This window comes from Phyllopteryx taeniolatus, chromosome 13, assembly GCF_024500385.1.
Source record: "Phyllopteryx taeniolatus isolate TA_2022b chromosome 13, UOR_Ptae_1.2, whole genome shotgun sequence".
NCBI classification, from domain to species: Eukaryota; Metazoa; Chordata; class Actinopteri; order Syngnathiformes; family Syngnathidae; genus Phyllopteryx; species Phyllopteryx taeniolatus.
This window is the reverse complement of record NC_084514.1, coordinates 22,913,912-22,926,262: the sequence shown is the minus strand read 5'-3', so window position 1 is coordinate 22,926,262 and position 12,351 is coordinate 22,913,912. Positions and strand designations below refer to the sequence as shown.

Genomic DNA, 12,351 nt, shown 5'->3' with positions numbered 1-12,351 from the left:
GTTCCCAGGCCAGCCGAAGGATGTAGTCTCTCCAGCGTGTCCTGGGTCATCCCCGTGGTCTCCTCCCGTTGGGACGTGCCCGGAAAACCTCACCAGGGAGGCGTCCGGGAGGCATCCGAATCAGATGCCCCAGCCACGTCATCTGGCTCCTCTCGATGTGAAGGAGCAGCGGCTCTACTCTGAGATCCTCTCGGATGACCGAGCTTCTCACCCTATCTCTAAGGGAGAGCCCGGACATCCTGCAGACGAAACTCATTTCGGCCGCTTGTATCCTGGATCTCGTTCTTTCGGTCACGACCCACAGCTCGTGACCATAGGCGAGGGTAGGAACGTAGATCAACCGGTAAAGTGAGAGCTTTGCCTTTCAGCTTAGCTCCTTCTTCACCACAACGGATCGATACAAAGTCTGCGTCACTGCAGACGCTGCACCGATCTGCCTGTCGATCTCCTGTTCCATTTTTCCCTCACTTGTGAACAAGACCCCAAGATACTTGAACTCCTCCACTTGGGGGAGGATCTCATCCCCGACCTGAAGAGGGTACGCCACCCTTTTCCGACTGAGGACCATGGTCTCAGATTTGGAGGAGCTGATTATCATCCCAGCCGCTTCACACTCGGCTGCGAACTGCTCCAGTGAGAGTTGGAGGTCACGGCTTGATGAAGCCAAGAGAACCACATCATCTGCAAAAAGCAGAGATGCAATACGGAGGCCACCAAACCGGACCCTCTCTACGCCTCGGCTGCGCCTAGAAATTCTGTCCATAAAAGTTATGAACAGAATCGGTGACAAAGGGCAGCCTTGGCGGAGTCCAACCCTCACCGGAAAAGAGTCCGACTTACTGCCGGATATGCGGACCAAACTCTGACTCCGATCGTACAGGGACTGAACAGCCCATATCAGGGGGTTCGGTACCCCATACTCCCGAAGCACCCCCCACAGGACCCCCCGAGGGACACGGTCGAAAAACTTCTCCAAGTCCACAAAACACATGTAGACTGGTTGGGCGAACTCCCATACACCCTCGAGGACCCTGCCAAGGGTGTAGAGCTGGTCCACTGTTCCACGGCCAGGACGAAAACCACACTGCTCCTCCTGAATCTGGGATTCAACTTCACGATGAACCCTCCTCTCCAGCACCCCCGAATAGACCTTACCAGGGAGGCTGAAGATTGTGATCCCCCTGTAGTTGGAACACACCCTCCGGTCCCCTTTCTTAAAAAGGGGGACCACCACCCCAGTCTGCCAATCCAGAGGCACTGTCCCCGATGTCCACGCGATGTTGCAGAGGCGTGTCAACCAGGACAGTCCCACAACATCCAGAGCCTTGAGGAACTCCGGGCGAATCTCATCCACCCCCAGGGCCTTGCGACCGAGGAGCGTTTTAACCCCCTCGGTGACCTCAACCCCAGAGATAGGAGAGCCCGCCTCAGAGAATCCAGACTCTGCTCCCTCATGGGAAGGCGTGTCGGTGGAATTGAGGAGGTCTTCGAAGTATTCTCCCCACCGGCTCACAACATCCCGAGTCGAGGTCAGCAGAGCCCCATCCCCACTATACACAGTGTTGGTGGTGCACTGCTTCCCCCTCTTGAGGCGCCGGATGGTGGACCAGAATTTCCTCGAAGCCGTCCGGAAGTCTTTCTCCATGGCCTCACCGAATTCCTCCCATGCCAGAATTTTTGCTTCATAGACCACCAAAGCTGCATTCCACTTGGCCAGCCGGTACCCATCAGCTGCCTCAGGAGTCCCACAGGCCAAAAAGGCCCGATAGGACTCCTTCTTCAGGTTGACTGCATCCCTCACCGTTGGTATCCACCAACGGGTTCGGGGATTGCCGCCACGACAGGCACCAACCTCCTTACGGCCACAGCTCCAGTCGGCCGCCTCAGCAATGGAGGCGCGGAACATGGTCCACTCGGACTCGATGTCCCCCGCCTCCCTCAGAACATGAGCAAAGTTCTGTCGGAGGTGGGAGTTGAAACTCCTTCTGACAGGGGATTCCGCCAGACGTTCCCAGCAGACCCTCACAATACGTTTGGGCTTGTCACGTTGGACTGGCATTTTCCCCCACCATCGGAGCCAACTCACCACCAGGTGATGATCAGTTGACAGCTCCGCCCCTCTCTTTACCCGAGTGTCCAAGACATGCGTCCGCAAGTCCGATGACACGACCACAAAGTCGATCATCGAACTGCGACCTAGGGTGTCCTGGTGCCAAGTGCACGTGTGGACACCCTTATGCTTGAAGATGGTGTTCGTTATGACAAAGCACAGAAGTCCAATAACAGAACACCGCTCGGGTTCTGATCGGGGGGGCCTTTCCTCCCAATCACGCCCTTCCAGGTCTCACTGTCATTGCCCACGTGAGCATTGAAGTCCCCCAGCAGAACAATGGAGTTCCCAGCGCGAGTGCTCTCCAGCACCCCCTCCAAGGACTCCAAAAAGGGTGGGTACTCTGAACTGCTGTTTGGTGCATAGGCACAAACAACAGTCAGGACCCGTCCCCCCACCCAAAGGCGGAGGGAGGCTACCCTCTCGTCCACCGGGGTGAACCCCAACGTACAGGCGCCGAGCCGGGGAGCAATAAGTATACCCACACCTGCTCGGCGCCTCTCACCATGGGCAACTCCAGAGTGGAAGAGAGTCCAACCCCTCTCGAGAGGACTGGTACCAGAGCCCAAGCTGTGGGTGGAGGCGAGTCCGACTATATCTCGTCGGAACTTCTCGACCTCACACACCAGCTCGGGCTCCTTCCCTGTCAGAGAGGTGACATTCCACGTCCCTAGAGCCAGCTTCTGTAGCTGGGGATCGGATCGCCAAGGTCCCCGTCTTCGGCCACCGCCCAGCTCGCACTGCACCTGACCCATATGGCCCCTCCCACAGGTGGTGAGCCCATGGGAACGGGGACCCACGTTACCCTTTCGGGCTGTGCCCGGCCCGGCCCCATGGGTGCAGGCGCTCGCCTTCAAGCCCCACCTCCAGGCCTGGCTCCAGAGGGGGGCCCCGGTGACCCGCGTCCGGGCAAGGGAAACCTGAATCCATTAATTGTACTCGTCATAGGGGTTTTTGAGCCGTGCTTTGTCTGGTCCCTCACCTAGGACCTGTTTGCCATGGGTAACCCTGCCAGGGGCATAAAGCCCAAGACAACTTAGCTCCTAGGATCATTGGGACACACAAACCCCTCCACCACAATCAGGTAACGGCTCAAGGAGGGGATTTAAAAAAAAATAATAGAAAACCGTCTTTCTTGTAACTATTTAAAATACACTGTTTTCCTTCCAGTTACTGATGGTGTCGTGGTTCATTTGCCTGACTTCAATGCAGCCAGTGTGGGTTTGGTTCCCACTCAGTGATGGTCTCTACAGTGTATGTGCCCTGCGACTGACTGCCGACCAGCTCAGGGTTTTTTCTGTCTTTTGCCCACACTCAGTAGGGGTAGGCTGACCCCGCGACTCAGCAGGATAAGTGCTGTTGAAATGGATGGATCCATGCATGTCTTCCTTCCAGTGTCAGACTGGCATGAGAAATTACGTTAATGTTGATACCCAAAAAAATCATATTTAATGATAAAACAATCTGGGTTTTTTACAGATTGCAGATATATTACATCAAATGGTGATGGCAGTAATGTAGTAGCATCCTGTAATTGTCTCCTACATGTATGAAGGGTAAAAGATGTTGCGATACGAACAGGATTATTTCTAATTATTTCTTAAAAGAAGTTGTATTGACATAGATTTTTTTTAATGAATGTTTTAAATCAGGCGGCACGGTGTACGACTGGTTGGAGCGTCTGCCTCACAGTTCTGAGGAGCAGGGTTCAATCCCCGGCCCCGCCTGTGTGGAGTTTGCATGTTCTCACCCGTGCCTGGGTGGTTTTTACTTCGGGCACTCCGGTTTCCTCCCACATCCCAAAAACATGCATGCTAGGTTAATTGACAACTCTAAATTGCCCGTAGGTGTGAATGTGAGTGCGGATGGTTGTTTGTTTGTATGTGCCCTGCGATTGGCTAGCAACCAGTTCAGGGTGTACCCCGCCTCCTGCCCGATGATAGCTGGGATAGGCTGCAGCACGCCCGCGACCCGAGTGAGGAGAAGCGGCTCAGAAAATGGATGGATGGATGTTTTAAATCAGTGGCAGTGACAGTGAAATATGAATATTTCAGGAGACCTTTATTTTGAAATGCCACATCAGATTTGGTCCCTCCTTGAACTGTCCCCTTATCGTGGTGGAGGGGTTTGTGTGTCCCAATGATCCTAGCAGCTAATTTGTCTGGGGCTTTATGCAAACAGGTCCTAGGTGAGGGACCAGACAAAGCACAGCTTCAAAAACCCCTATGATGACAAAAAATTCAGGAAGACGTTTTCCCTTGCCCGGATGTGGATCACCTCTGGAGCCATGCTTGGAGGTGGGGCTCGAAGGCGAGCGCCTGGTGGCCGGGCCTGCACCCATGGGGCCTGGCCGGGCACAGCCCAAAAGGGTAACGGGGGTCCCCCTTCCCATGGGCTCACCAACTGTGGGAGGGTCCATTGGGGTCGGGTGCAGTGTGAGCTGGGCAGTGGCCGAAGGCAGGGACCTTGTTGATCCCATCCCCGGCTGCAGAAACTGGCTCTCGGGACGTGGAATGTCACCATCTCTGGCATGGAAAGAGCCCAAGCTGGTGTGCGAGGTCGAGAAGTTCTGACGACATATAGTCGGGCTCGCCTCCACACATGGCTTGAGCTCTGGCACCAGTCCTCTCGAGAGGGGTTGGACTCTCTTCCACTCTGGAGTTACCAACGGTGAGAGGTGCCGAGCAGGTGTGGGTATACTTATTGCCCCCTGGCTGGGCGCCTGTACGTTGGGGTTCACCTCTGCGGACGAGAGGGTAGCCTCACTCCGCCTTCGGGTGTTGTTTGTGCCTATGCACCAAACACCAGTTCAGAGTACCCACCCTTTTTGGAATCCTTGGAGGGGGTGCTGGAGAGCGCTCCTGCTGGGGACTCCTTCGTTCTGCTGGGGGACTTCAATGCTCACGTGGGCAATGACACTGAGACCTGGAAGGGCGTGATTGGGAGGAATGGCCCCCTCAATCAGAACCTGAGCGGTGTTCTGTTATTGGACTTCTGTGCTCATCACGGATTGTCCATAATGAACACCATGTTCAAGTACAAGGGTGCCTACACATACACTTGGCACCAGGACACCCTAGGTCGCAGTTCGATGATCGACCTTGGGGTCGTGTCATCGGACTTGCAGCCGCATGTCTTGGACACTCTGGTGAAGAGAGGGGCAGAACGGTCAACTGATCACCACCTGGTGGTGATATTGGCTCCGATGGTGGGGGAAGATGCCGGTCCGACGTGGCAGGCCCAAACGTATTGTGAGGGTCTGCTGGGAACGTCTGGCAGAATCCCCTGCCAGAAGGAGTTTCAACTCCCACCTCCGACAGAACTTTGCTCATGTTGCGGGGGAGGTGGGGGAAATCGAGGCCGAGTGGACCATGTTCCGCGCCTCCATTGCTGAGGCGACCGATCGGAGCTGTGGCCGTAAGGTGGTCGTTGCCTGTCGTGACGGCAATCCCCGAACTCGTTGGTGGACACCAACGGTGAGGGATGCCGTCAAGCTGAAGAAGGAGTCCTATCGGGTCTTTTTGGCCTGTGGGACTCCTGAGGCAGCTGATGGCTACCGGCTGGCCAAGCGGAATGAAGCTTTGGTGGTAAGTGAAGCAAAAACTCTGACATGGGAGGAGTTCGGTGAGGCCATGGAGAAAGACTTCCGGACGGCTTCGAGGAAATTCTGTTCCACCATCCGCCGTCTCAGGAGGGGGAAGCAGCACACCATCAACACTGTGTATAGTGGGGATGGGTCGCTGCTGACCTCAACTCGGGACATTGTGAGTCGGTGGGGAGAACACTTCGAAGACCTCCTCACACGCCTTCCCATGAGGAAGCAGAGTCTGGGTTCTCTGAGGCAGGCTCTCCTATCTCTGGGGTTGAGGTCACCGAGGTGGTGAAAAAGCTCATCGGTGGCAAGGCCCCAGGGGTGGATGAGATTTGCCCGGAGTTCCTAAAGGCTCTGGATGTTGTGGGGCTGTCCTGGTTGACAGGCCTCTGCAACATCGCGTGGAAATTGGGGACAGTGCCTCTGGATTGGCAGACTGGGGTGGTGGTCCCCCTTTTTAAGAAGGGGGACCAGAGGATGTGTTCCAACTACAGGGGGATCACATTCCTCAGCCTCCCTAGTAAGGTCTATTTGGGGGTGCTGGAGAGGAGGGTTCATCGTGAAGTTGAATCCCAGATTCAGGAGGAGCAGTGTGGTTGTCGCCCTGGCCGTGGAACAGTGGACCAGCTCTACACCCTTGGCAGGGTCCTCGAGGGTGCATGGGAGTTTGCCCAACCAGTCTACATGTGTTTTGTGGACTTGGAGAAGGCGTTCAACCGTGTCCCTCGGGGGGTCCTGTGGGGGGTGCTTCGGGAGTATGGGGTACCGAACCCCCTGATATGGGCAGTTCAGTCCCTGTACGATCGGAGTCAGAGTTTGTTCCGCATTGGCAGCAGTAAGTCAGACTCATTTCCGGTGGGGGTTGGACTCCACTAAGGCTGCTCTTTGTCATCGATTTTGTTCATAACTTTCATGGACAGTATTTCTAGGTGCAGCCGAGGCGTAGAGGGGGTCTGTTTTGGTGGCCTCAGTATTGCAGCTCTGCTTTTTGCAGAGCATGTGGTTCTGTTGGCTTCATCAAGCCGTGATCTCCAACTCTCACTGGAGCAGTTCGCAACCGAGTGTGAAGCTTTTAGGATGAAAATCAGCACCTCGAAATCTGAGAACATGGTCCTCAGTCGGAAAAGGGTGGCGTGCCCTCTCCAGGTTGGGGATGAGATCCTGCCCCAAGGGGAGGAGTTCAAGTACCTTGGGGTCTTGTTCAAGAGTGAGGGAAGAATGGAACTGGAAATCAACAGGCGGATCGGTGTAGCGTCTGCAGTGATGCGCATTTTGTATCGGTCCGTTGTGGTAAAGAAGGAGCTAAGCCAAAAGGCGAAGCTCTCGATTTACCGGTCGATCTACGTTCCTACCCTCAACTATGGTCACGAGCTGTGGGTCGTGACCGGAAGAATGAGATCCTGGATGCAAGCGGCCGAAATGAGTTTCCTCCGCAGGGTATTCTGGCTCTCCCTTAGAGATAGTGTGAGAAGCTCGGTAATCCGGGAAGAGCTCAAAGTAGAGCTGATGCTCCTCCGCATTGAGAGGAGCCAGATGAGGTGGCTGGGGCATCTGATTCGGATGCCTCCCGGACGTCTCCTTAGTGAGGTGTTCCGGGAACGTCCCACCAGAAGGAGACCCCGGGGACGTCCCAGGACACGGTGGAGAGACTACGTCTCTCGGCTGGCCTGGGAACGCATCGGGATACCCCCGGAAGAGCTGGATGAAGTTGCTGGGGAGAGGGAAGTCTGGGCGTCCCTGCTAAAGCTACTGCCCCCGCGACCCGACCTCGGATAAGCGGTAGAAAATGGATGGATGGATGGATGTCAGATTTGGGTGGGACCACTTTTGTTGGATACCTGGGGTGGTGTAGTGTCCCCCAGAACTGGTCTGGTGTTGTGATAACTAAGAGATTTTTTTTTAAGAATTTTTTAAATCCGTGATCATGACAGTGAAATATATCAATTTCAGTGGACTTTTATTTTGAAATGCCACATCAGATTTTGATGGGACCTCTTTTGTTGCAGACCTGGGGGGGTGTAGTGTCCCCCAGAACTGGTCTGGTGTTGTGATTACTAGGAGATTTTTTTTAATGAATTTTTGAAATCCGTGAACATGACAGTGAAATATACCAATTTCAGTGGACTTTTATTTTGAAATGCCACATCAGATTTTGATGGGACCTCTTTTGTTGGAGACCTGGGGTGGTGTAGTGTCCCCCAGAACTGGTCTGGTGTTGTGATAACTAGGAGATGTTTTTAAAATAATTTTTTAAATCCGTGATCATGGCAGTGAAATACACCAATTTCAGTGGACTTTTATTTTAAAATGCCACATCAGATTTTGATGGGACCTCTTTTGTTGGAGACCTGGAGTGGTGTAGTGTCCCCCAGAACTGGTCTGGTGTTGTGATAACTAGGAGATTTTCTTTAAAGAATTTTTGAAATCCGTGAACATGACAGTGAAATACACCAATTTTAGTGGACTTTTATTTTGAAATGCCACATCAGATTTTGATGGGACCTCTTTTGTTGCAGACCTGGGGTGGTTTAGTGTCCCCCAGAACTGGTCTGGTGTTGTGATAACTAGGAGATTTTTTTTTAAGAATTTTTGAAATCCGTGAACATGACAGTGAAATACACCAATTTCATTGGACTTTTATTTTGAAATGCCACATCAGATTTTGATGGGACCTCTTTTGTTGGAGACCTGGGGGGGTGTAGTGTCTCCCAGAACTGGACCGGTGTTGCGATATCTAACGATATATAAAAAGATTTAACAGATTTTTTCAGTCAGGGGTAATGAAAGCAACATTTGCAGTTTTCAGAGGTTTTTATTTTGAAATACAATATCAGATCTTCATCAAACCTCTTTTCGTGGAGTCCTTGGTGGTCTGTCACACAGATCTGGACTTGTCTTGCGATACCAATGGGATTATGTTGGGGTGGCTTTGGCTCAGTAGGTAGAACAGGTTCGAATGCCTGGTCCGACTGTCCGCATGTCGAAGTGTCCTTGGGCAAGATACTGAACCCTAATTTGCTCCCAGTGGACCTGGCAGTGCCTCGCATGGCAGCAGTCGCCCATTGGTTTATGAATGTGTGTGTGAATGTGAGGCTTTGTAAAGCGCTTTGGGCACTGTGATGATGTTGATAAAGCGCTATATAAGTGGAGCCCATTACCATTTATTTGTCCCAAGATATCAATTAAAGTACATTTTTTAATGTATGTATGTAATGTATTTCAAGATTCAAATTAACTGTGCTTGTTGCATTCCTAAACCGAAGAGCACTGACGTCTCTCTTTTATTTTGAAGGTGGCTTCGCCGCGTGTTGGTGACCTATTACCGTAATGCCAAGTATGAACAAAATTAGGGGCGGCTGGCTTGACTGCTACTTTTCGAGTGGAGGCTGGCTTGACCGCAGTCCTCTACTCAGGGGTGATGGGAGAACGTGGCTGACACTGACAACATTTTATTGTTTTTTTAGGAGAAGAGGGTTAAATTATGTCAATGTGCAACCGATGTACATGTTCAAATGAAGTAAATTCAAAGGACTCTTTTTTCATGTGCTGGAGTCACCAAGCGATTGTGAGGGCAATAGGCGGCATAAATGATCGCCTCGATCAATTAATAGTGTCCTCACAAATATCAGTGGTTCATTAAATACACTGGTTAACGAATGAAATTCTCAGTCCTTGCCTCAATTGCTTTGTTGAAAACAAATGTTGCCGGGCATTAATTGTTCATCAGTGCTAAATATTCATGTGTCTCTGGTGTGGAGATTTTTGAGAACAGTTTCCCAGCATCACCTCTAAGTGTCGCCAAAGCACCAAAAGCTGCAGAAACGTGCGTACCCCAGCCATGCAGTTGGCGTGAGGCACCGCACATTTCCACGGTCATGTCACTCTTGATAAATCTGAACTTTGCCGTGAAAAAGAACGGATGCCACGTTTTTGTGCGTACGCACCTTTTGTACATGAGGCCACTGGTGTCCTGATACGTTTGTCCATCTAGTGCACATGGACACGTAGGTTGCTCGATGGTACTCACCTGCATGACTTCCATGCAAGCAGCATGGGGTCAGTTCCCACTCAGTGATGGTTTAAATATAAATGATTGTCTATCTCTCTGTGGGAGCTGATTGACTGGTGACCAAACCAAGCTGTAGTCTGCCTTTCACCCAAAGTCAGCTGGGATAGGATCTAACTCCCTGCCACCCTAAGTAGAAAATGGATGGATGATTGGTTAGAAAGTGCACAAAAACAGAGGAGGCATTTAAATCACAACTATGTAATCAAATACTCTCTGAAAAGAATAAGTTACATGATTAAGATGAGTGGCAAATATTATTCCAATAGCAAGCCCATGTTTATTAAAAATCAAGTTTTTGTGTTTGTTTGTTTGTTTCATTTTAGCAACAAGGCAAAATTGGTGTGACTTTCAACATTGGGACAGTGGATATCAGTGTACAGGAGAGCAGTACCCCAGTGAATGATGGGAAGTATCACGTGGTCCGCTTCACCAGGAATGGTGGTAATGCTACGCTGCAAGTTGATAACTGGTCCATCAATGAACACTTCCCGACAGGTACAAACCCACAAACCTTTCTAATATAGAAACAACTCTTGTTGTTTGCAGTGTGTAAAACGTCACTGCTGTTTCTGATGTTTTGGTTACCTTCATAAGGCCAAAATTTTAAAAGCAACTTTTTGTATAATGCAGTACGGTAGTCACTGTCAGGGATTTGTGGCCACATGAAAAGAAAAAAAAAATCAGTTTTGGCCCCACGATTTCAGTGCTGCAAATTGAAAACAGTATTTTCGAGGGCCGCTGTCAGTTATGGGCCTCAAGAATTATCATAAATTTTTGATACAGCTCTTTTATTGGATCTCGTGTAAACCAAACACCTTCAGCTACAGCCATGTTTTCAATCTTAAAATTACAAATCAGTGTCCCTAGCTTTTCCATACATTTGTCTTTTTGAAAAATCTAAACAAATAAAAAATGAATTTAAAAAAGTAAACTCTTAAATTACAGGGAAAAAAACATTAATTATTGAGATACTTTGATAATGTTTTTTTCACCACAAGGTTGATGATGACTAAATCTCTGTAAATGTTTTGTTAAAGCGAACAGTGACATTGAACGATATCAAATGGCCAATAAGAAAATTCCTTTCAAATACGCCAGGCCAGTAGAAGAATGGCTACAAGAAAAAGGTATTTGCAAACATTTGTATTCTTTTATATGTACTTACATAACTCATACTGCTTACTTACTCTGTGTGGGCCATTCCATTAGATGCCATTTGCATGTTGTACATCTCTCAAAATAAACTTCTGTCTTTTTTTTTAATTTTTTTTTTTACCCCAAAAATATTTGTCTGAACACAAGACAAGAAATCTAAAACTTAAGAAAATAAATGTGTGATCTCACTTTTGACCTACCAATGTCCTGCAGAGGATCTGAGTGATGCAACTTCCATGCGACTTGTGGAATGTTAAAACATTTTCGGAAGGCGTAATGTGTTACAGTAACAGGACTGAGTGAAAAGCTTGGACACCCCTTCTCATTCAATAGCATGAGCAAGCAAGACCAAACCTTTGATAGGTACTGTAATTCCAACACAGTGTAAAATGGTAGAATTTGTACATCCTGTAAGCGCAGGAAGTTTGTCTTCAACAACAACTCCAACTGAGCTGAATGTGGTGGGATGCTCATTCACTCGTAACAATTAGACATGAGTGTGAAGGTGAGAAGGGCAGACTAGCTTGACGCGTTTACGTAACAAAGTCAAGCACCAGTGATTTGTGTTTTGATTTAAAAAAGAAAAGATGAATCCAACAATAGTTTGTCCTTGATGCGGCCAACCTAATCATATGCAATATTGATGCTTCCCTCTCCTCTATCCATTTAAACACAAACTGAAATACTGTACTAGTGAACAGTTGATGGCCAGCCAGAAACACTATGTGACTAAGATACTAGAAAGGGTGTGATGATGGAGATATTAATGCTGCCTGTACAATAAGATTTGGCAAGGTTTTAATTTCATAAAATCTAGTAAATACTACGTTGACATATGTACACTCCAAAAACATTAGTAAACACTATACATTAGTACAGCAGTGTATATGGGTCATTTTAGAATTGGAGGACAATTTAGGCACCAGCATTTTTGAAAAACTGACCATTTAGTCTATATCTATTTATGTTTTTAAGAAAAACAGCTAATAAATTCTCATATAATTTGAGTCCTCCAACTGTATAAACAGTACACCTTTTATGAGACATTTCATTTGTCATATTGTAAAATGTACCCAAGCACCTACTAAAACCTATTTAGAAATATAGCTGAATAAATCCTTTGCAGTTGCATTAGAAAAGGTTTATTTAGTTTAATATTAATTACATTTTAGTATCACTTTAAGTACTGTAACAGGGTTAAAAATCAATGTTAGTGTTAGGTTAGCTACTGCTAAGTTTGATTTCAAGACTACATGCTAGCTGTGTTAGCTGCAATGCTAACTGGTCAAAAACAAATCTTGCTATATAAAAAAAAAACATATCAATACGTTATGTATTTTTCTGATAATATGAGTAACTGGGTTGTATTGGTTAGAAGGGACCTACTTTTGGCCCATTGTCAGAATAATTAGCTTGATGCTATCA

The 12,351-nt window shown here is 48.8% G+C and overlaps 1 protein-coding gene across 9 annotated transcripts in view; it reads left to right on the top strand.

Moving 5' to 3' along the window:
* The window catches only part of nrxn3a (neurexin 3a), a 213,450-nt gene that overhangs the window by 184,769 nt on the left and 16,330 nt on the right, over window positions 1-12,351 (top strand). For all 9 annotated transcript variants that reach the window (XR_009791623.1, XM_061796051.1, XM_061796050.1 and 6 more), the window contains 2 exons: window positions 10,095-10,266; window positions 10,809-10,898. Coding sequence is in view for 8 of the 9 variants with exons in the window: in XM_061796051.1 (XP_061652035.1) it covers window positions 10,095-10,266; window positions 10,809-10,898 (262 nt within the window). In the remaining variant the exon portion in view is untranslated. The remainder of the gene's footprint in view (window positions 1-10,094; window positions 10,267-10,808; window positions 10,899-12,351) is intronic.